The 25370-nt window shown below is 45.6% G+C and overlaps 1 protein-coding gene across 3 annotated transcripts; it reads right to left on the bottom strand.

The window, feature by feature from the left end:
- Positions 1–1041: 1041 nt before the first annotated feature.
- slc38a7 (solute carrier family 38 member 7) lies at positions 1042–25370 on the bottom strand. Of its 3 annotated transcripts, none has more exons than XM_033035980.1 (11): positions 25325–25370; positions 20692–21081; positions 17721–17919; positions 16069–16219; positions 14734–14832; positions 14094–14151; positions 12224–12338; positions 10869–11016; positions 5266–5465; positions 3814–3868; positions 1042–2411 (listed from the first exon to the last, which is right to left on the bottom strand). In XM_033035980.1, exons 2-11 carry the CDS (start codon positions 20941–20943, stop codon positions 2309–2311), a joined length of 1380 nt encoding a protein of 459 aa, XP_032891871.1. In that variant the 5' UTR covers positions 20944–21081; positions 25325–25370; the 3' UTR covers positions 1042–2308. The 3 variants fall into 3 exon arrangements, with proteins under 3 accessions (XP_032891871.1, XP_032891870.1, XP_032891869.1); XM_033035979.1 differs by lacking the exon at positions 25325–25370 and adding an exon at positions 24735–24820; XM_033035978.1 differs by lacking the exon at positions 25325–25370 and adding an exon at positions 24627–24737.

The raw sequence follows: 25370 nt of genomic DNA, 5'->3' as shown, positions 1-25370 counted from the left end.
CCAATGAGGTGAAGTATGGCAGCAATGAAGACGACAAACAGGGTTGGTGCGATGATGCATCCCTGTTTGACCCCCGTTTCCACAGTGAAGGGCTTGGACTCAGAGCCGCAGTTGCTGAGCGCTGACTGACATGCCATCATGTAGAAGCCTCAATATTCTGATGTACTTGTCGTGACAATCGTACCTTTATAGTATGCTCCAAAGAGCCTGGCGGTTTACCGAGTCAAAAGCCTTTGTCAGGTCTATGAAGGCCATGTACAAAGGCTGCCTTTGTTCACGGCATTTTTCCTGGAGTTGGCGTGCTGTGAATATCATGTCTGCTGTACCTCTGGATGGGCAGAAGCCACACTGTGATTCTGGAAGTAGCTCCGCAGACAGTAGTAGAAGTCTGTTTGTGAGGACACGAGCAAGGACTTTGTCTGTTGTTAACAGGAGCGAAATGCCTCTGTAGTTTCCACATTCAACCTTGTCCCCCTTCTTAAAAATGGTCACTATTAAAGCATCTCTGAGTTCTGAGGGAACTAACTAACCAATGTTTCACTTCACTCAAAGTGGACAACCTCTGATAAATAGGTTCTTTAAACAAAATAACTCGATGCGTCAGGCATGGATGGGTGATGTTACGGAACAAGACTCTTTATACTGATTGTTGGCACGGGGGAGGGGGTGTGGGAGGGGGGAGAAAAAGAGCTGAACGAGGAGGGGCAGGACAACATCTGGTGAATGATGGCTGGATACAGGTGGGTCGTGGGGTTATAGGCAGATAGTTGCACAAGCCCAGAGATGAAAAGACAAAAAGGTGTGAGACAATGATAGAAGAGATATGAATTGTGAAGCCAGAGGAAGGAATGTAGGTGGAAGGGGAGGAGGAGGGGAGAAGAGAAAGGGTGCATATCCTTATCCAGTGATGACAAAATCCGTGCTGACCAGCTTCGAGCTGGGAACTCTTCCGCATAACATAGCTGATTTATATTCAGTAAATTCACGGCCCAGAGCCGTGATTCAAATTATTAATTCAAATTAATAATGCTTCTGTTAAAAAAAAAAAAAAGCAGTATCTTTATTGAAAGTTGCAATGTTGGACATTAGAAGTAGAATCTCATTTCCCCCCCCCCAAGAGTCCCAGGATGGGCTGACATTTCACCAGTATAGATCTCAGATGCTGAGGGCCACACCGGGCTGCACCAAATTCCAGTGCTCACAGAGCAGACCTCGTGCTTGGAAGCTGTCCCACGCTGTCATCAAATTAACTTCAGCACCACAGCACAGAATCAACATCAGCACCCTGCTAATAATTACTTAAATCAGAACCTGCCCGATTTTTAGAATCATACAAAAGATTTAGTTCCGAGCCCGCATAGTGGGCAGTCTGAGAAGAATTCCTGGCTCCATTTGGTGTCCAGAACCCTGTACATAACTGGCCATAGTAGCAAGGTGGGCAAGTAGGGGCATCTTGGTGTATGTGGGAGAGTGAGAGCACGTTAGCGGTGGGCTCGGGGAGGGAGTTAGCTAATTTGTGTCTTAATGACAACATGCATTATTTTAGTGGCAGTGATACCGAAACCCTTCTATTGAAACTTTCACCAGAAAAGAGTGATTTTAAAATGCTTCCATCGCCATTGTGACGAATTCCAAAGTGCTAGTAATAAGTGAACAGAGATACTCCCTCACCATTCCCGTTTGGTCCTCATCTTCAACTCACTGGTGGGATTCAGACATAAAATAGTGCTCGACTATTCCTGGAAAGAAAATATCCACCAAACCTTTGTAGGTTCACGTCAGAGGGTGCCACACAAAAACATCCAGTGTGCGTCAGGGCAGTGCCGCATGCGCTATCAGATGCATCGCTACAGATATCACTGGGTAACTCTGGGTCAGTAAGGAAGGGAATGGGAGGTCATTGCCAACATATACCCCAAAGTCTCCCACAACTAGAAGACAACGGCTGCCTCAACAGTGTGTTCCCAGTGCAGCACTGCTTACAGCTACAATTGTACAATGGTGCAGGCAGAAAGGCAGCCCATAGAAGCAAAACGTGAAGAAAAAGTGAGTTGCATTCCACTGTCAAAGAAAGTCCCATATCTCTACTCTGGAGGATAGATATTGGCAGGATACTTTCATTCCATTGCATTGGCAGCTTCATTCGCATCTCAGCTCTTGGAGCAGGTGAAGTCTCTGTAAAAGTTGTAATGTTGGCACAGTTCATTTCACGTTAGACTGGATCAGTTTGCCAGCAGCCGGTTGTGAAATGCATTCGAGGGGCAGGAGTAGAGGTAAAGATGGTTTCAGGAGGGGGGGGGGGCAATTGTCATTTGCGTTGGTCTTGGTAGATGGCGCTTACTGTGCTCTGGCCAAAGATGAAAGTTCCCATACACACCATGAAGATCCCAAACAGCACCAGAGACCACCAGCTGGGGTGGGGGAGAGAGAAAGATTCTGTTAGAGAACCAAAATCAATTTAGTCACAAAACCAGCATAAAATGAAAACACTGCAAAGTCACCACCCCAACTTGGATATGTAATCACTTGGTGAAACACTCTTCCCAGTGCTGACCTGTAAGCACAGCAACTCCTCAGATAACCAGGTAGCCCATGACAACGTGCAAGGAATCCATTCAGGTGGTTACATTTATGCCACTTGCCAAGCAATGGCAATTGGCAGCTTTCACCATTACCAGCATCAGTCCCCACAAGCAGCACCCCCAGGACCAGAGACGTTCCTGTGGTTACATGATGCAACATGGATAAACCAGAAGGAAATGGCAAGGAATATGGTTCTATTCCTCTGAATTTAGAATCTTTGGAATTCGCTTGAATATTAAAGGAAACCAAAAAGGTGGATGAAAGGAGACCATTGTCACCACTTGGGGGCAGAATCACCAAATGTATGTCAGGCCTTTCGGGCAATTGTGTAGAATGTGGCAGAAGTTTATTAGATTCATCTGCAGATGGCATTTAATGCAAGCCCACTGGTTAATGTTAAACCCAAGACAATCACTAGCTGAATTATGAGGTATGGTGGTGTTGAAGGTGGGGGGGGGGAGGGGACAGGCAAAGATAGGAAAGGTTGTTACAAGACACCTTTGATCTCCAGCCTGGTGAAACTGGCTTGAGGGGCAAAGTGGGCTGCTCCTGCTCATTGTCCCTCATCAGATGGGTGGTCAGAGGATATGGGATGGGGGGTGGGAAAGACAGAGGACCAGAGATGTTCAACATTTGGACCATCTGTCCTCAGCCTCACCAACTCCACATTTGGAAGGCTCAAACCGTCAAGCGTCAAAGCCAAATTGCATAAATTTCAACTCTGGCCTGGTATCCAATGCTTTAATATATTCCTCGTGCACCCAGCTCAATATACAATCCCAACAGGCCCGCCCTCCTCCATCCTGCAGCCACTCATTCCCCCCAGCGTACGATCCCAAACCCCACCAGCTCTTACCCTACCCATGTTTTGGTGCATAATCCCGAAATATACCTCTCTCCCTCAATAGGTCCTTCCCTACAGTGTCAGTATTAAACAGATCCCTCTTCGAGTTTAGTAATTGACTCCTCCCACAAACAACGGGCTAAGGAGAGCAAACCCCTTCCTTCAGGTTAATATTAACACAAATGACTCCACTCATCGGGTCAGTGCATCGTCCCTACAGACACTTCTCAGTCACCGCACTCCACCAAATTGCCTCAGAAAGTAGCAGAAAAACCCCCCCGTTATATTGTTTGTTGGAGTTGACACATGAAAAGGAATGTAGTTCAGGACAAAGAAAGTTCTGCCCCCTGGGCATTGATATCACAAATGCATTCTCTAGTATTTACCTGGCAGAGTTTGCTTGCCGGATCTCAGAAAACTTTGCTTCGACCAGACAGAGGCCTGAGTACACAGAAAACAACATTAGGAAAAGGCACACTACTGCCTCTTTGCTTGCTAGCTGATGGAGCTGTAGTGCAACTCCCATCCATCCCCCGGCTCTTCACCCCACTACACCAATTATCTCTTTCAACCCTCTCTCGAAAGCCAGAACAATCCATTTCTAGCACCCACAAAGGCAATGTGCTCAACATTTGGAGTATTGTGTAGTTCTGGCTGCCCAACCAAGGCAAGCATGTGGTAGTTTTAGGGAGGTTGCAGACAAGGTTTACCAAGATGTTGTCTGGATTGGAGGGTTCTAGCTTTAAGGAGAGGTTGACAAAACTGTTTGTTGTCTCTGGAATATCAGGGAGACCCAATAGAAGTGTATAAAATTTGACATATGAACCTTAATGCCTTGTGGAAGTGTCAAAAGCTCGAGGGCATAGCTTTCTGGTTAGAGGGGAAGTTTAAAGGAGATGTGCAGAACAAGTTGCTTTTTTACTCATAATGATGGGTGGCTGGAACGCACAGTCAGGAAGGTGGGGAAAGCAGAACCCAAGCAACTTTTAAGAGTGGTTTGGACAGACACATGAATGGGCAGAACATAGAGGGACATGGGTCATACAAGGCAGAAGGATTTAGTTTCATTTGCATTATGGTCAGTACAGACATGCTGGGTGATGATCCCGTTACTGTGCTGTATTGTTGTGTGTTTTATTACTGCTAAATCTACTTCCACATCCAATGCATTCTAGATCACTGGTCCGCAGTCAAGTTCCTCTCAGCCTTGTTCTGGCTCTTTTGGCTATTTACTACAAATCAGTGTTGTGGTGTTACTGTGGTGTTATTGACCTTTCTGCCAGCACTTTATCAAGGCCTTTAACAAATAGGTACACTTTTAGAAAATCTCTTTCCGAGCTTTCTGCTTTCTCCCCTAAATTTTCTTCCCCCAGCATTGACCTCATCAGGAAAGGATGAAAGGGGTCTGGGAGCGGAAAGGTGGGAGATGGCAGAATACTTGTGGTACAACTAATGCACAAGGCCTCCTGAAACACCAAATCCTGCTGGGTACTGAATCCACTGCTGCACCAGGCATCACCATGGTGCAGGATATTTAACTGAAGCAGGCAACACCTCCAAACCACAACACATCAGAACCGCGTAGTGTACCTGAAACATTGATTGTATCTCTTTCCTAGCTACTGACTGACCTGCCAAGTTTTTTCCAACATTTTACATTTTTATGCTGGATCTCCAGCATCTGCAGTTTTCTTTTGATGTTCAACTCCAAATCATCTTTTGCCTGCTTTTTACTCCAGGGACCTAGTCAGACTCTGCGAACCCAAGCTTGGCTAGCCAGACCTGCTCCTTGCTGCATCGTGTGACATTCAGCCCATCCCCCCATCCCCGTCCTGTACCTGGGAACACGAAGATGAAGCAAGCAGCCAATCCTCCTATAACAGAGATCACTTTCCCAATGTCCGGAATGAAAAGTCCCAGCACCAGAGTCAGCAGAAACCAGGTCACCGTCTGCAGTATCCGTCGCTGCCTCTCACGGGAGCTGTCCACCTCCAGGGCCTCCCCTTTGTAACGCAGCCACAGTCCTTCGATCACAGTCCTGGATTAGAGGAGACGACAGTTCAAAATAAAGACACAATGATCAGCTCACTGACATGAAACTCATTGGCTCAGGAGATCATCCCTCCTCAGTTTTAAGTCTCCCTACCCCACCTCCAGCCCAAGATTAATAAATAAGTCTATGTAGGACGATTGAGTCAGACCATTCATGCCTCATGAAAGTTGCATTTTCCTAACTTGACAATCTTTTCTCCTCCTGTCCATCCCTTCCTACTTAAATCCAGGATACTATTCTTAACTTTGAGAGTTTCCAAATCCCTGGTCTCCGCGACTCTTCCTTTACACCAAATGTGTCTGAGTGCCCACTGCTTCATCCTTGAACAGAGGCCCAACCAGTTCCCTCCACCAAAACTCATTCAGCTTGCCCAACTTGGTCTCACATCGGACATCGTCTTTACCTGCATTCACTTCCTCCAGATCAAAGGTATAGCTCTGGTTACTCAAGTGGGCTCATGCATTGCCTGCCTTTCTGTGGGATATGTGCAACAATCTTTGCTCCACTCTATCTCAGCGTCAGTCCAATTATTTTTCCAGGACATCAATGACTGTATCGGTGTTGCTTCCGGCACTCACAGAACTCACTATCATAACCATGCCTCCCAAATTTCCACCCTTCTCCAAAAATCCATCTCTGACTATTACCTTCTCAGATCTCTGTCTCAACCTCAGGGAAAGGAAAGCAGCAAATGTCCATTACAAACTTACAGACTTCAGCAGCTAACTTGACTAAACATCCTTCCACCCTGCCTCCTGTAGGAAACTCCAATCTCCAGATTTTTCCATCTCCATTGCATTTGTTCCAATGACAAGATTTTCCATTGGGATGCCTCAGAGATGCATCCTCCCCCAGACTGTGGCTTCCTGGATTCCAATTAAAACCGAGGCCTTGGCTTGGTCCACATGCATTCACTGTTGATATCCTGACGATACACTAGGCTGTCAGTGGAAGTGGTGGAAGCAGGTATAATTACGATACTTTGACAGTTACATGGAGAGGAAGGTTTTGGAGGAAAATAGTCCAGGTAACTAGGACAAGCACAGCTTGGTTGTTATGAACAAGTAGGGCTCATGGGATTGTTTCCATGCTGCATAGCTTTATTACAGTCTGTTGGCTGTCTTCTCCCCAGTTAGTTCCTCCCGTCCCCATCTCACCCAAAGTGGCAACGTCTGCATGGGCACATTCTCGAGGTCAGGTTTCCTACGTTGAGGCGAGCCATCAAGTTTCTTCCACATCTCTCAGGAACCCAACACCATTTCCATAATGTTTTTAAGAAGGAACTGCAGATGCTGGAAAATCGAAGGTACACAAAAATGCTGGAGAAACTCAGCGGGTGCAGCAGCATCTATGGAGCGAAGGAAATAGGCAACGTTTCGGGCCGAAACCGAAGGGTTTCGGCCCGAAACGTTGCCCATTTCCTTCGCTCCATAGATGCTGCTGCACCCGCTGAGTTTCTCCTGCATTTTTGCGTACCTTCGATTTTCATAATGATTGGCAATTTTGGAAGATGCCTGCAACAGGAACAGTGTACCTCCAAGCTCAAATAGACAGACTATGTGGACTTCCCCCAGTGGTCATCTTACTTCAGCTGCCGGTAGGGACAACCTCATCCAGTTGGTCAGTTACACTTGAAGATTTTAGTGCATAAGTGCAACATTGGTTATTGGAGGTCTCTGACAGCCATCGGCACTGCAGAGTGTACCATCCACAAAGGATTCACCCATCTACCCACCTGGTCTACTCCAACAGCACCAGCCAATCTTGCAACCTCCACCATAGTAAAGGACAGAGGCAGCAGGGACAGGGGCACCAGTGGTTGTGGGATCCCCTGCAAGTCAGGCACCATGCAGACTTGAAATTGATCACCACTCCATCATCATTGGATCCAAATCCAACACAACAGAAGACAAAGTACTGGAGTAACTCAGCAAGTTAGGCAGCTTCTCTGGAAAACATGGATTGGTGACGCTTTGGGTCGGGATACTTCAGACTTAACACAACAGCATTGGTGCAGTATCTTCATAAGAGCTACTGCACCAGTCAGAAAGTTATACGACATGGAAACAGACCTTTCTACTTCAACCTCTGCACACAAATGCGAGGTGCCTATCGGAACTAGTCTGACTTGCCTGAATTTGGCCCTCATCCCTCTATACCTATCCTATTCATATACCAGTCAATTTAATCATTCAAATCGTAAACATCTCCACTACTGTCTGTGGCAGCTCATGCCACATGCCTCTGTGCAGAAAGGTCTCTCGGTCCATTTAATTCTTTCCCCTCTCACCTTAAACCTATGCTCTCTGGTTATAAAACTCTCCCAACTGCATCCTCTAGATGGCAACATTTACCCCTCAGAATTGGATAATAGATGTTGGCGTTACCGGCAACTCCTCAGCCGTAATGTAAAATAAAGTTGAAAAATGACATGGATTAAATGAGTGGTCAGAACAGATTAATGTGGACAAATATCATTTTCTCTTGATTCAAGAAAAACAAAGCAGTATATTTTCTAAATGGTAACAACCTGAGGATTAAAGAGAAGTGAAAGGACTTGGGCATCAACATCCACAGCTAGTACACAGACTTCAAGAAAATGTTTCAATAAGTGGCCTCCTGCTTAAGTGGCCATTTCCTCTTGAAACAAGAAAACCACTCGTACAAATACAGCAGACGTTGCGAATGCAAAACCACAGGTCACGAGAAGATTGTATGAATTAAGAGATTAGAAAAAACAAAGATATGGATTATAACAGGACAGAACAGGCTGTCTGAGGTGGGATTTTGACAATGGCACACAATTGTTTCATTGTACAAAAGTGTTTATATATTTTTAAATCATTGGGTGTGTATGTAATTCAATATCTGTGCTGAAGGCCAATTCACCAATCTGCAATATACAATGCAATCTACATGTTGCTCGAGTAAAACAAAAGTGCTGGAGGAACTCAGTGGGTCAGACAGTATCTGCAGAGGGAAATGTACACATGACATTTCAGGTTGAGATCCTTCTTTATACTGCAAACAGACCCCAACCCAAAACGCTGTCTGTCCATTTCTCTCCCCAGATGCTGCCTGACCCACTGAGTTCCTCCAGCGCTGTTTTTTTGCCCATGATGCCTACAGTCCCTCATGTTTCCATACCGGTTGATAATGTTGAGCCCTGGTCACTTTCTCCCTTCTTTGGCTAAAATTTGGAGCAGTCACTTGGAAGCCACTGACAATTAACATTTAAGACACAGGGGCTGCTAGAGAGCGCACTTGAAATAATTAAAATTAATAAAAGCCGAGCACAGAAGGAACAAAAGGCTGCAAGTCTTCAATCATGACCTCGGGAGCTGTCTGTGTGGAGTTTGTACCTTCTCTGTGATCGCATGGCCTTCTCCCTAATGCTGCAATTTCTTGCAGGCTGCAAACTGAATCACCCACTCTAAATTAATCTGAGTGCAGCTGGTGAGAGGTGAATTGGCGAGTGTTGATGGGGATGTGAATGAGAATAGATTGCAGGCAAATAGATGGTGAGGTGGACTAGGTTAATCTGAGAGCCTGCATTGGAGTCATTCAGCCCATCGAGTCCATGTCAGAAAATGGATATTTTCATAATCTCCACTCCACTCTCTCCAGCACAATCCTAACCTCCTTGTAGTATGGTGATCAGAACTCTATTCAATACCAAGATGCAGTCCAACCAGTTATACACGGTTCTCAGACAACACCTTGTTCAAGCATAACTCCTTGATCTTGTATTCCTCACTTCAGCTAATTATACTTTTTAACCAGCTATCATTAAGAATCTTCAAATATACTCCACGATCCCTGTTACGTCACATCCATCTAATACTTTCCCTCTTCGTTCATATCCCCTTTGCTTGTTGCACCATCCCAAACCTCGCACGCCACTGAATTAAATGTCACTTGCTGTTTTACTACACACCTGACCACACCTACATCCCCTTGTAGTCTAAAGCTTTCCTCCTCATTGTCAACTGGGTAGATTCTTTTTGTATTATGGCATTTTAGGACCTTGTATGTTTAACTTGGATTAGCCCACATTCTTCTAAATGTTATTTGATTACCAATCTAAGTTTAAGACTTTCTTCATTGGACAACCCTTCCATCCCAGGACTGAACCAAGTAAACCATTTTCGGACTGCATTTGATGGTAGTATACACTGGTACGTTAGAACAGCAAAGTGTAGAAATAGGTCCTCAGCCCACAATGTCTAATCTCCTCTGCCTGCATGTGACCCACCGTTGCATTCCCTGCATATCCACATGCCCATCTAAAAGTCTCTTAAAGGCCACTATTGTATCTGCTTCCACCACCATCCTGGCAACACGTTCCAGGGACCCACCACTTGGTACAAAACATTTGCCCAGCTTGTACACGCTCTCTCAGCACACTAGAGTCACTCTCTTGTTTCCACACCATCCAACATCTTGCTTTTTGCTTTCCCCACTCTAAACTGCAACCCAAAATGTGTTTTTTTCACTTCCAACTCGTTGCAGTTCTGACAGAAAGTCAGCAACCTCCCTCTCACACCACAGATGCTGCCTGTCCTGCCGAGAATGTTCAAATCTGTTTAATTTCTGATTTCCAACATGTGGAACTTTCCTGCTGTAACTGTGTCCTCATCAAGCACACACGCAAACTCACTCCATTATGAACTGTCACCCTCTTCACCACACACCCACTGCATTATGAACCGTGTCCCCATCAACCCCACACCCAGATCCACTCTATTATGAACTGTGTACCCATCAAACACATACCCAGGCTGTTCCCAATGGAAGACCTTTCTCATTACCTTCCTGGTCAGAATATGCAGTTGACCCTGATCCTGCCCTCCTCCGCATCACAATACCTAGCCTGGCCACAGCCCCATAAGACACTGCCTAGCAAGTGGGGAGTCATTCCCCTCCACACGTTTGACTTGCGCAGGAGGTAAATTTGGGGCCAAAAGCTCATTCTCGAGCACATTTACTGAGGAAAGGGCAAGATCTAACGGATCCCCCTCCTGCTCTAACTGAGGTCTGCTTAAGATGACTTGAAGATTTCAATGTCAAACCACCTTCGCTGGTTGAGAACAAGAGTAAAACAGAGTGCAACCAGTCAGGAGTGATGTCAGAAAGCTGGGAACCTCCTCAAGGTTGGGATGGGAGGGAAAGTGAAGTGAAAAATTCAAGTACACAATGAACAGAATTGAAGTAAAGAAGCAGGTCACATTCTACCCCAATGACTGAAGGGCCAATTTGCACCGACCTCCCATTTTCTTGGCACTGTACTCTGCTGTGAGCATTTAAAAGGTGATGAATCCAACAGCCACTCGACGGCCAGGCTTCGCCAATTCCATTCCCATGCCTGGACCCAGGTAGAAGTCTCACCTGCCGCAGAAGTGAAGGATGGGGTAGGAGGTGAGCACGCAGAGGACGATGGAGGCTCGGGCAATGGTCATAGAGATGTCGTCTGATGGGTAGGACAGCAAAACATCAACGTTCACACTGGAGCCAAATGTCAGGAAACCACAGACACCTGCAAGAGATTTAGCCGGTGACCATGGGTATGGGGGTGGAGGTTCCGAAGGTCAGTCAGACACTATACACTGCACACAGAGAGACTGGTCTACAAGGAGAATGTACACTGGCCACCAGTTCCCTCTTCAACTGCTCAGGCGGCAAATGCTGCACTGATTCAATTCAGAGAGATATGTCCTCTGTTGCCCCAAACACTAACTATGCAGGTGAATTAAAGTAGCCCTTTCTCTACACTGTCTCACCACAGACTTACAGCACCTACTGTTGCAACAGTATTTTACCCCTCTCCTCACCACTTAAACAAGCTGATAATCTACTCATCTTTGGAGGCAAATCTCATGGCCAATTTGAATTGGAGGTAAAATGCCCAAACTCACTTCCAAGGCCACTGCTGCCAGTTTTGTGAAGCTTGCTCCTTGATGCCACCCGAATACAGGCAAGGCATTTTTAAATCTACACACTGTTTCCTTAAGTCTCAAGTAAGCCCAAATGACCCATGAGAATGAGTTATTGATCTCAATATCAAACCTTCCTCCAGTTGACTGGTGATCCTGTTCTTTCAACACTCGCAGTCAGAGAGGGGATGGGGACAGAATACTCAGTCTCCCTGCATTCACCGTAACCTCTCACTCACCGTGTCCCTGGTTTGAAAGGCTGTTTGCCCACCATTTAAATTTGGGAAAAAACCAGCTACTGTCATTGCTGCCAACACCAAACCCAATCTCCGGTCACCTTTCCGACTCGCCCCCACTCTCACGTACCAGAGGAAAAATCTGGTGTAACTCACCAGACTCCCCACCACTCACTTACATGTCAACTCTACCGAGACTTTGTTTGATCATTCCAAAGTTCCCAACTTCAGGTCAAGCTTCACATCGTGGATGGGACTTCCTGCTCTGCCCAATCAACCTTAACGTCACCATCCCACTGCCTTCAGGTCCAACATTAATCCCACTTTAAAGTTCTCATCTTTATTATTATAATTTTTATTTTTTTTTAAGTTTCCTCGCCTCCTAACAAACACCCGTGATCTCCACACTCCTCCAACTTAATTTGATCCGTCAGATTCGGAAGTTAATGTTTCGCCATAGACTGCCTTAGCCCTTCACACAAAGGTTTCATTTGCTCCAACGAAGGATAGGGGTGCAAAGTTTTGCTGTGTTAAGCTCATGTGATCCCAGTAATGGAGGCGGCGTGCACCTTACCTGTGCCCGTGTACACAAACAGGCAGATCACAACGGCTGCTGTCACCACCCATCCCCAGCGCTGTACTGTGGGTCTCTCCATGCTGTTGTACACAGGAACACTGCTCACATGGCACTGACGACACCAAGGAGGAAGAGACAAAGAAAGAACGTACTTAGCAACACCAAGCTATGATGCGTCCAAATAGGATGCGTTGTATAGTGCATCTGTAGAAGTTGGCAAGAGCTTTTGGAGACATTACGAACTCTTTCTACACTTACTCCAAGGTCTCAACATGCTTCCTGGGGCGACCAGAACTGCATACAATACTCCAAATATAGCCTAAAAAGAGCTATAACTCAGAAACCCGACTGCTTGTCTCTTATACCCAAGTCCGGACCAATGAAAGCAAGTATACTTTGCTATTTTATCTCAGGTGGACACAAAATGCTGGAGTAACTCAGCGGGTCAGGCAGCATCTCTGGAGAGAAGGAATGGGTGATGTTTTTTTATCTACTTGCTATTTTATCTACTATTTTCCATGAGCGATGGGCTTGGAACCCAAGATCTCTCTGTACATTAACACTGTTAAGAGTTGTGCCATTAATTCTGTGCTTTCCCTTTGGTTACAAGCCTCCCAACACCTCCGCCACAACGTGGATGAACTCCTACTTTAGGAAAGGATCTGTTTAGGGTTTTGCTCATCTCCTATTGAATTTGGATCAATGAATGGAAATAAAATGTATAGGTTTTGAAACTTTATGCCATTAATAATGTACTGCATTTTTCAATGTTTCCAAGTAAAGAATTAAAAAGTAAAGGCAACAAGAATCAGATGTCCACATGTAGCATTTTGAAAATAAAACAATTTCAAATAAGCCCAATTTATTGGACGAGTACACGAGTTAAACACCCGCCATTTTGGCAAATGTGCTGGATTGTTTCAATCACTTTGGGATACAATATTAGGATTGATGTAGGATATTTATGAGGATCAGTGCACACTCAATGGGCTGATGGCATGCTGCATCTCTCAATGACTCCATCATAATCGAGTCTTGTCAGAAATGCCTCCCTCCCCATCCCCCACCCCCACCAATTCAAAAGTACCCTGAAAGCCAACACTGCATCACAGACTCCACTGCATCACAGAGAAGGTTATTGGCTCATCTCTGACCCCTCTCACCCTGGCCACAAACTCTTTGAATCACTTCCCTCTGGAGAAGTCCGAGTCTTGAAGTCCTGAAGTCTTGAATACTGTCCCTTTATTTTTGGCTGTTGCTCTACTCAACAGCCAAAAATCTGTAGCCTCCCTTTGATCTGGTATTTTGTTGCTTCACATGCTTGATCAATGGTGTTTATCATGAATGTTTTATTATTATTATTATTAATGTTTAGTGTTTTCTGAGTCATTCGTAACTGTCACTGTATGTCATGTTGTTACTTGCGGGCAGAGCACCAAGGCAAATTCCTTGTATGTGAATACCTGGCCAATAAACCTACTTACTTACCTCAATTTCCTGCAGTCTCTTGATGCCCGATTGTCATTGGGAGACAGGGCAAATTTCCACAGAGTCGCTCCTGAATTTACCACCTGTGGCTTTTATCACTAAATGTGGCTGGGGCATTCCACTACAGAAGACCAGCAAACCCAAACACTTTCTCACCCAACATCAGGACACAGGTACTTTGCACACCAAGCAGGAATCTTAGCTACAACCAGGAAGCAGGTAGCAATTATAGCATCCATGTCATGTCAGACTACGGGACTCTGTCTCCCTACTTCTCAAAACTCCAGTCATTTAACTATTCAGCCATGATTAAGAGCACTTTGTTCCAATACGGCAGATACCAACAGCGCAAAAATAAAGGGACAAGGGAAAGCAGTACCTGGAAGCCAAAGCAGATGGTCGGAATAGCATTCAACACCGCCATCCAGGAGGAAGGGCTAAGAACAGAAAAAAGCGGTTAACCTTGCTGGCAGCTCTACAAATTCAATATACGTCACCCACTATTTCCTCTCTCATTGGTCCCACCCTGACAGTAGTGCACTGCACTCACTACGTACTGTTAGCCAACCGAGGCCACTAGGTGGTCAAGCAGCTTTCTTGGCTTGTTATTGCCCAGGGATGCCACAGCAGGCACAGAGTTGCTGTTTCTCAGTATAATTCCTTCTCATCTTACTCCCTCAGCCACACACAGAGTAATGGTTTGACCGAGTCCAGAAATTCCAGATGCCTAGACATATTCTTGGATAAAGCAGGATATGACTGTATGCATGTAAATAGATTTATTTATTGAAATCATATTCTATGTCGCTCTTCCAGGGAGATGCTAACTGCATTTCGTTGTCTCTGTACTGTACACTGACAATGACAATTAAAGTTGAATCTGAATCTGAAACACTCCGAGCACAGAGAGAGAGACCATTTGACTATTTCCCCATCCTCACCCTCTATATATTACTGCAGCTCTCTGGCTTGGCAGACACTTGTATGAAAGAAACCAGGCACCAAGGGATTACACTTACCTGGTGGGGATGTTCCCAATAATCATGCCTTTATCTGGCCAGATGTACTTAATGATCACTATAATGGTCACATACCAAGTTCCCAACACACTTAGGAGACTAGAGAAAAAGAAATAAAACAATCAAAACAGGACCAACCTTGGCCATACATATCCAACAGGGAAGATGTTACAGCCAAATACAAAAATGGTTTGAATCCGAAGCTGCTTCAACTTCCACTTGAAGCCATGGCTTGGATAAGTTTCTCCATCCTTTTTTACAAGGAACAGAATCGCCAACAAATCAAAAACATCTGCATTCTAGGTTCTCATTGTCAGTATCAACCCTCGCCAAATCAAGTGAACCATGGTTTGATCAGCTGGCAACCAGATACTGTGTAAGATCTGAATACCCCCTCCCCCCCCCACACACACATATTATCAGTGTGAGACTTTGGGGTCTATCTTCCATTGTGGAGCAGCATCAAGCAGCAGCCGGTCAGTCACAAATACCTTATAACAGGCACTAATCTGGATTGGAGCTAAAGGACATAAGTATTGTATTCAAGCTCAAGGTCCAATCATTCAGGATCTATCCTCCTGCGTAACTTCCCCCACGCATCCTCTCACCATAACCCCATCTCAAGCAATCAGGCAGAGCCAATTGACTCTGAGGATTAAGCAACACTAGTCACAACTATCCATGATGCTGAGATTGAATAGTTGCAAAGAATTCAATGGGCTCGACATAGAAAAGATGTGTTTCTGTTTCACAAAACAAGACCAGTAAACTGAGGTATAGAGGGACCAGGCAACCACTCTGCCAAGACTTCCTAACTGGCTGTTTAACCAGGTTAGGCAAGAAAGTTGATCAAGAGGTGACAATATTGGAGAACGAGGCCACATGGTCAATTCAAGAGGGTAGAAAATAGAGGTGTCAATTTGTTAATGTCACACTGAGATGTTTGATCAGAATGGAGAGTTAATAAAATGAAATAATAAATGCACACTGACAGCCTCATTTGCTAAGATAGGTGCTGTTGATTCACACCAAGAGGACACAGGACAATATTGGCTCTGGAATTGAGTCGATGACTATCGCTTCCAATAATACAAATGAAAAATGACAAGGATTCCCAGAGGTAAAAATCCCAGTGTATTTTTGGACAGGGTGATGTTATATTTAGAGGGAAGGCTAATTACTGCTGCCTCTGCACTCTGTCCCCAATTGCTTTGTTAACCACTGCCCTGGCCGGGAACGACTTATAACACGGGTTGGGAATGGAATATGCCATTCGTTCCCCCGCTCCATCCACTGCCACTAGGAATTCACCATTCAAACAGTGAAAGCACTAACCTGGCATACTTCTGGAAGCCAATCTCTTTGGGTATGGAGAGAGGAAGGATGACCAGGATGGAGATGACAGAGATGGTGAACTTACGGTCACTGTACCAGTGGCCATTGATGAAATCATCTCCTTCAGGTGTGTGCATCAATGCCGCAAGTACTGAAAGACAAAAACAAACCATTCAAAATCTCTCCCACACAATATATTTATCTCAAAACATCTTTCAATTCAGCCAACAACCTGAGCTTTAACTACCTCAGAGGGAACTCCTAACCACTTTAGACTTGGTCCACTGCTCAGTCATTAGAATTAGAAGTTAAAAACAGTACAGCATAGGAACAGGCCCTTCAGTCCACCAGATCTGTACAAACCATGATGCCAATTTAAACAAATCCCATTTGTCTGCACATGTGGACATCCCACTATTCCTTGCCTGTTCTTGTGAACAGTTCCCGTTCCAGGCATCTATCATTTTGTGCAAAATTAACTTGCACTGCTCCTCGTTAATTGTGTAAAATTAACTTACCTACTCCACCACCCACCTTAAAGCTATGTCCTCTAATATTTGTGCACAATCTGTGTTTTAGTGTGGTCTGAGTCTATTTGCCTGCGATGCTGCTGCCAGAGGTAGTGTCTGCTGTGTCCGAAGACAAGTTCAAATTCCACCACAGGAATCCAAGGACTTCAAATTCAGGTGATTAATCGATACTTAAATGATAACCTCAGTTCATAGTAAAACAAGGGTGATCACTGAGCAACACCTCGCTTGTGACATCCACATTATGCAAATGAATGCACATTCTATGCTTTAATGTCGGATGACTCATTGATAGGAAAAATGTCACTGTACCGAAACATTGAATCTCGCTCAACACATATACTGATCTGCCTAAACAAGGCTCAATGAGAGTGGGTCCGTGAGAGTGTAACAGTTTAACCAACGCTACCAATCAAAACTTTCTGTGCCCAGTATGAGGCAGCAGGTAACCCCATTGCAATCTCCCAACAAAAGTTCGGGGAAACTTTTTTTCAATCCCTTACCTCGACGGAGATGCAATTTCTTTCCGTATAGTATCGCTGTCCCCACTGCGGCCTAACATTATGGAGTTGGCAGCCTTTCCTGGAGACAGACGGGCGCTCCAAGCCGCAGGAGTCTGCGGGACTTTAACATTGCGGAGCTTGCGATCCCTTTGCCAGGGATCAAAGCTTCATCCGCAGAGCCTGTGGACTTTAACATCGTGAAGCCCGCAGTCTCTGGTAAGAAGAGGCCAACTCGGGAACTCCATGCCGCGGAGAGGGTTTCAACCGCCCTGACGTTTTGATCACCCTGACACATGGATTTCGATCGTAGTCTGCGGGAGCTTTGATCGCCCCGATTGCGGACGGTTTGACTGGTCCGACCGTGGGAGAACAAAGAGGAAGAAGGTTGAACTTTATTGCCTTCCATCACAGTGAGGAATGTGGAGTCCACTGTGATGGATGTTTATATTAACTTTTATGTGGTTGTGTGTCTTCTTGCTTTTCACTTAGTATGGCTGTATGGCAAATCAAATTTCACTGTACCTTAATTGGTACATGTGACAATAAACTGACCTTGAACCCCAGCCCTGAATCTCTGGCCCCAGACGGGCTGCACCACACAACCTTCACGGTGACTCACTCTTGTCCAGCTGATCGCCAATGATGATCAAGAAGGCGATGCAGGTGCAGAAGGTGTAGACGGCGATGAGGACATCGCAGATGGTGCCCACTACCCGGCCGCAAGCTGCCCGTACCACCTCCTGGTAGGTGCCCTTACTGCTGACCTGAGAGCAGTAGGCCAGGATCACCAACCCAGCAATTATAAACAGGAGCAGGCACTGCAAGAAAACACATCCAAGATCACAAAACAACATTTAGAAATCAAGGGTCAATCACGAGGGCTTTTAAACAGAGTGGATTGCGAGTGCCTTATTTTTGCTGGTAGAAAGACTGCTACCTTCCCGGTGTGGGGAGAATTCAATGGGATCTGTGCAAAGTGTTAGTTGTTGGTCATCCTGGACTCAGTGAGCATGATGATCCTGTTTCTGTATGGCCAAAATCTTGCAACTTCCCTCCACAGCTCGGACGGGAACCTTAATGCTCAACATCAGTCCAAGGGATCACTATCAGTCGGCCGCACTATTGTCCGGGCCAGATAGTTGTAGGTCTGAGTCCCACTCTAGAGATTGGAGCACAAAACTCCAGGCTGACATTCAGCACTGAGGCAGGAGTTGGAAGAGACATTAAACCATTCCACAGTTTACCCTCAGGATAAATGCAATGGTGTGATGCATTTTTTGAAGTGGGTAACTTTTAGTGTATGAATTAGTTCTGGGGGAGGTCCCTCAAGCTTATCCTGCCGTATGATCACGGTGAATCAGAACATACTCTCAACTTTGTATTCCCGACTACTCCAGCAATCTTTTACCCCCAACAACACGGGCTCGTTGCTCATTTTCATATCATGGTTTGGAGAATTATGTGCCACACCCAATCAACTAACTGGTGGAACTCCTTTTGGAAAAAGCTTTACCCGTGATAGCAGGTGAGATATTGCAGTGTCTGGAATGCCTGATTTGTGTATAACATTTATTTGTGTATGACACTTGCATCAGGCCTATCTTGCAAAATAAAGACACGGAGATAGTGGTGACAGTGCCTGTGGAAATCTGGCAACAATGAGATCTTCCACACTTCAGCTGAAATTCCATTCTTGCCAGAGCGGCTTTCCCTGCGGTAGTGGAATTAATAGATTTCCTGAACTCAAATGCTGAGGGCTTCACATCAATCAGGTAACTGCAGAAGAACATCGAGCACAGGCCAAGAGACAACCACTTTAGAATCAGGAACACTGCTCCGGATAGGATTGGGGTATGTTTTACCAGCTCTATAATGACAGTAAAATATTCAGAACAGTAATCTAAAACTATAACAATAAGTACAAGTCCAACCAAATGAAAAGCTTTGGCCAAATCAATAAGAAGTATCACAAGTTTTAGAAGTTCTTTGGCCTCACTTAAAGCATTTAAATTAGCAATGTTCTGATTGCAGGAGCGGGTGGTGGAGGGGAAGGGGTCAAGTAGCCATTAAAAATATATATTTTTGTCTATTGTTGTTTAAGATTGCACATGTCCACTTTTTCCACTGGAACTTTGTGAACGTTCTTAGGACAATAGGGCCTAATGTAATGGGCCACCAGTTAACAGGCTGTTGATATACCATTCCACAGCTTTCACATTTGATATACAAGGCTTTTTTCTATCAGATTATTGAAGCTCCCAAGGTAATAATTTTCTCTGAAGCCAGGTAGCCAACTGTCCCAGCAAAGGCTTGCTGACATGGGTACCCAGTTTGGATGGATGATTGCTGCACTACCGAGGCAACACAGGATGCAGTGACGTTAAACCAAAGAGGCCAATTGGCTACCTTGTATTTAGTCCATTAGTGAAAGAAAGACGCAAGCCTTTGGCAGGAATTACAATCAGTAGCTAGCGGCATTGTAACAGTGTTGCAGCCTTTCCCAGTGACAAAGGTGAGGGTTCCGCAGGAGGCACCACTGCCGTGACGATGGCTACAGGACCATCTTCACCCAATGACTCGCTATCGTGGCATTTCCCCACCCTTCCAGAGATGCCTACAGCCACCAATGGAAATGCAGCTCATTGATGGGGCTCAAAGTATGACAGCTGCATATCGTCAGGCAGAAAATTGCTAACCAGTCATATAATAGACACAGATATTTGCAAAATCATGAAAATGCGAGAAGGTTTTCTTTCCACAGGAGATTCAGCCCCAGGTACAGGTGGTCCTGTCTTAAACACCTAAACAGTGCTATGGAACAAATTATGGAGTTTCTCCTGCACTTGATTTTTTTTCTCGAGAGTTCAGCATCTGCAGGCTCTTGTATCCATTGTACTCTTGTATCCATCATACATTGTACTCTCTTCATTTCAAAGCCATTCCTACACATTAGAGAGAGCTATGATCCCAGTACTGAACCTTAAAACATTGTGTGTATTAACTATCTGCAAAACTGAAGACAATGATCTCATGCTCAGCATCACACTGGCATGCATGACACCAGGGCAGCTATAGTCAGATGGAACCAAAGCACAGATACAGGCGTTTTGGCCCACCAAGTCCATGCCAACAATCAGTGATCCATTTATATTAATCCAATACTAATTCCATTGTATTCCCCCCACCATGCCATAAACTGTGCCCCGATTCCACCACTGATCTGCACACCAAAAGTAATTTTATAGTGACTAATTGGCCGAGAATTCTGCTTGTCTTGGGATAGAAGAGGAAGCAGGAGCATCCCAAATAAACCCACAAGGTCACAGGGTCACAACACTAGAATTCCGGATTGAACCCAAGTTGCTGGCACTAAATGGCGTTAGCCCTACCCATTGCGCCACTGGGCACCTTAGCTTGGGATTGGATACCGTGCTCATTCCAATGTTCCCGATGGAGAAGCAGGGTGTGGTTAGAAATAGCCTCGATATTGCCATAGATAAGGCAGAGGCATGGTACTGGAAGGGGCCTGGAGGAAGGGTCTGAGGACCCAAGTCTGCAGAGATGAAACTACCAGAATGTAAACAGCTAACCATCTGTAGGACTATCCCGGCCACCACTCCTCCTGCCATGTAGAAGGCATAGGGAAAGTTGAGAAGCCCAGCCCCAAGTGCGGCATTAACCACGATGAAGACAGCTGCATAAGATGGTGTCCTTCCTTGCTTCCCCGTGTCCCTTGGCTGGTCGGTGGGCAAATTCCACAGGAGGCCAGTCTGCTCCCCAGGGTCCCTGTTCAAGCTCCAATCCTGCTCGTCACTGTTCACGGAGGCTTCACAGTGGTCCATCCCCCACCAGCACTGGCTTCAAGTGGCCCCGTAAATGGAGCTCCCGCTCGGCCTGGGCGAGTGTGTTGGACTCCCGAACTCAAAGCATCCACAGGGAACTGAAAACGGCGGATCTTCTCAACGTTTCACACGCAGCAACTGAAAAGGAAGCAGCAGAGAAAGTGAAAAGGGTACTGCTATAACAAGATACACACTGCACAGCTCCCTACTCCCACTCCATCCAAACCACTTACTCATAGATTAGAAAATACTGCCTGTGTGTGCAGTGAAAGGAGATACCCTCATCGCATTTTAGTATCTAGACAAACATGTGAATTGGCAATGCATAGATGGCTATATTAGTACTGTACTATCAGAGGTATATGCTGGTATATACCTTCGAGGCCGGCAGAGGAGCGCCAGATGAAGGAGTGAGTGCGGGGATTGGCTGAGGAATTTAATTAGCAAATCGGCAAGTTAGCAAATTAGTCAATTTATCAGCTATTATAAGCAAGGTTTGCTCAAGGGGAGAGGCCTGTTGGGTTGCAGCCGGGTCGAGGGAAGTGCCTTGCGAGAAAAGTGCGAGTCTTTGGCTCGAGAGTCTTCAGCGAGGAGGCTGAGGGAGGAAACTACGCCAAAAGTTGGAGAGGGTGAGACGCAGTGAACAAATGCCAGGTAAGCTGATTCAGTGAGATGCTTGCAGGATGTGGGAGGTCAGGGACACTGCTGGTGTCTCTGGCTGCTACAACTGTGGAGAGCGTGTCCAGGTTCAGCTCTTGAAGGACCGTGTTGGGGCACTGGAGAGACAACTGGATGACCTCAGGATCATCCGGGAAAACAAGAGTTTCCTGGACAGGACCTACAGCGAGATCACTACACTGAAGATACTGGAAGAGAGAAGGTGGGTGACGATGGGGAAGGGAAGGAAGCTCGGAGTACAGGAGATCCTGGGGGATGTACCTCTTGAAAACGGGTTCACCTTCTTGGAATCTGTCGGGACAGAAGACACTGCCATTCTGAGTTGGGGACAGCTTCTTTAATGTAAAAGGATGGTAAAAGCTTCTTTAGGTATGTTAAGAGAAAAAGATTAGTAAAGACAAATGTGGGTCTTTACTAATCAGAAACAGGTGAAGTTATTATGGGGAACAAGGAAATGGCAGAAGAGGTACTTCAGTTCTGTCTTCACTAAGGAAGACACAAACAATCTCCCAGAGGTATTAGTGGACAGAGGATCTAGGGAATTTTGCATTAGGCGAGAAATAGCATTGGGTAGACTGATGGGACTGAAGGCTGATAAATCCCCAGGGCCTTATGGTCTGCATCCCTGGGTACTAGAAATCATGGATACATTGGTGATCATTTTCCAATTTTCTATAGATTCAGGATCAGTTGCTGTGGATTGGAGGGTAGCTAATGTTATCCCACTTTTCAAGAAAGGAGCAAGAGAGAAAACGGGGAATTATAGACAAGTTAGCCCGACACCGGTCGTGGGGAAGATGCTGGAGTCAATTATTAAAGAAGTAATAATGATGCATTTGGATTGCAGTAAAACGATTGGTCCAAGTTAGCATGGATTTATGAAGGGGAAATCCTGCTTGACTAATCTTCTGGAATCTTTTGAGGATGTGACAAGTAAAATGGATGAAGGAGAGCCAGTGGATGCAGTGTATCTGGACTTTCAGAAAGCCTTTGATAAGGTCCCACACAGGAGATTAGTGGGCAAAATTAGAGCACATGGTATTGGGGGTATGGTATTGACATGGATAGCGAATTGGTTGGCAGACAGGAAACAAAGAGTAGGAATAAACGGGTCCGTCAGAATGGCAGGCAGTGGCGAGTGGAGTGCCGTAAGGCTCGGTGCTGGGGCCACAACTATTTACAATATATATTAATGATTTAGATGATGGGACTAAAAGTAACACGCAAATTTCCAGATGACACAAAGCTGGATGGCAGTGTGAACTGCGAAGAGGATGCTAGGAGGTTGCAGGGTGACTTGGACAGGTTGAGTGAGTGGGCAGATGCAGTATAATGTAGATAAATGTGAGGTTATCCACTTTGGTTGCAAGAACAAGGAGGCAGATTATTATCTCAATGGTGTCAGATTAGGAAAAAGTACACCATTGTACACCAGTCACTGAAAGTAAACATGCAGGTACAGCAGGCAGTGAAGAAAGCCTTCATACCAAGAGGATTTGAGTATAGGAGTAAAGAGGTCCTCCTGTAGTTGTACAGGGCCCTGGTGAGACCACATAAAGTGCAGTGAAATGAACTTGCCAGCAGCGGTACAATAAAAAAAAAACCACACAATGCACAATAAAAATTTAACATATCCACAACAGCATTCATTACTGTGGTGGAAGGCACAAAGTTTGTTCAGTCCTCCTCCATTTCCCCCCGTGGTCAGGACTAGATCCAGATACAAACCACTCCCTCTAACCCTGCCCAACTCTCCCTGGTATACTGTTCAATATTTATCCCTCAATCAGTATCATTAACAGAGTTCTGTCAAAGGGTTTTCAGCTTGAAATTTTAACAATTTATCTCCAGACCCGCTGAATGTTTCCAGCATTTTCTGTTTTATTTCAGCTTTCCAGTAAATGCAGTTCTTTGTTCCACATATATTATCTTCCTCGCTGATCGGAGATGGAAATGAAACTTGCTGATTGTCTGCTACTTCCCAGTTTACAATGGCAATCAGAAGATGGAATGGTCAGAGCCATGCAGCATGGAAACAGGAAACAGGCCCTTCAGCCAATGAAATCCATGCCTATCATCAAACTAATCCTATTTTATTCTCCCTACATTACCACCAAGTCCTCTCAGATTATAACACCATGGATATTTTTCAGCAGCAAATTAATTTAAGGGCCCACACCTTGGGGTGTGGGAGAAAACCGAAAAACCCGGAAGAAGCCGATATAACCACGGGGAGAACGCGCAAACTCCACACAAGCAGCGTCCAAGTTTAGGTTCAAACCTGGTTACGGGAGACGTGGGGCAGCAGCTCTACAGAAGCCTTTACCTTGCTGCAAGCGGGCTTGGAGGACAATGAATTTGCAAAACATGCTATGGAAATACAATATTTTTCAAAATGGGTTTAATAACTTGCCACTATGCCGCTCAAACCATGTGACAAGACATGTGAGTAGCTCATTCTCCGCCCACTTTTCTACTTATTTTTTCCGTAAGAAAATAATGTTGAGCAATGCTAACTGGACATTCTGCCTACTAAGCCTGTAGCAAGTCTCCTCACTAGAGTCCCACAACTAATCTTCACCGCTAACCGGACCCACTGCCTCATGAACCTGCGCTGGGTCGCTCTACAGTATGCCCAAGCTTGGGTAAGCAGACTACAAGAAATATACAGTACTCAGAGTGTGATCTGACCAAGTCCACGTTTAACTGTAGCAAGGCATCCCTGCTCCTGTGCCAAACCTTCTTAACTGTTTGTTGCACCCGTTTGTTTTCAGAGACTGGTGTACAATGACGCTCAAGTCTCTAGGTAATTAACCACACAATACATTTTTCTGACTTTTCCACTATCAGTTAACTTAACGGCTATCCGAGTCACACTGCATCTGCCATGTCCACCACTTGGTCGATCTAAATCGCTTGGAATCCTCACAATCCCACCAGTTCGGCATCACCAGCAAATCTGGTAGTTTACATTAGGTTTCACCAAACAAGCCTGTGGTACTTACTGTTGGATGCTGGAGTGCCAGCACTGACCCTGGTATACCCACCGATCATCACTTGCCACAGAGTCCCATTTATCTTTCCCGGTTCCCGCACCAAGACCAGTCACTCACCAGTTGCGGCAGCCACACTCCTCTATCTAGTATCTTTGGTCAGATGATCCCGGGATCACACTCACGTGACTAAGTAACAACCGGGAAAGACCACGCAGTGCTTTCTTGGAACTGTAGTCCTACAGTCTGAAGCAGGGTCTCGACCCGACCGCCACCCGTCCCCGTTGCTTCTCTCCAGAGATGCTGCCCAAAGATCTTATATCTTTGATGCTGCCCGTCCCGCTGAGTTACTCCAGCTTTTTGTGTCTATCTACTGTGGTCTTATTCCACCGCTTCCGCTTTGACGGCGCATGCTCTTGCCCGGCTGCTTTGGAGGGACGTGGTGGACACACAGCGGTTGTTGCTGAGAGTCTGTTGGGAAATGTAATCTCAAAGTCGGTCTCTCTCCTGTGGCAGAGGGTTGACCCCAGCAAGGGAACAGGCCCTTTAACCCATCTCGTCCACGCCTGCCGGGCTTGCCTACACCTGGCCCATTTCCGTCCTTTCCGGAGCTCTATGATCTTCGCTTGCACCTATCCATATCTTTTTTTAACGCCGTTGTTGTACCTGCCTGTGTTATTTGCTCTGCCTGCTAGTTCCCAGATACTCACTACGCTTTATGCGAGAACGTTGGCTGTCATATTCGCTTTAATCTTT

The sequence above is a fragment of the Amblyraja radiata genome, chromosome 17 (assembly GCF_010909765.2).
Source record: "Amblyraja radiata isolate CabotCenter1 chromosome 17, sAmbRad1.1.pri, whole genome shotgun sequence".
Lineage (NCBI taxonomy): Eukaryota > Metazoa > Chordata > Chondrichthyes > Rajiformes > Rajidae > Amblyraja > Amblyraja radiata.
Note: the sequence above shows the minus strand (reverse complement) of the source record. Positions and strands in the feature narration are given on the sequence as shown.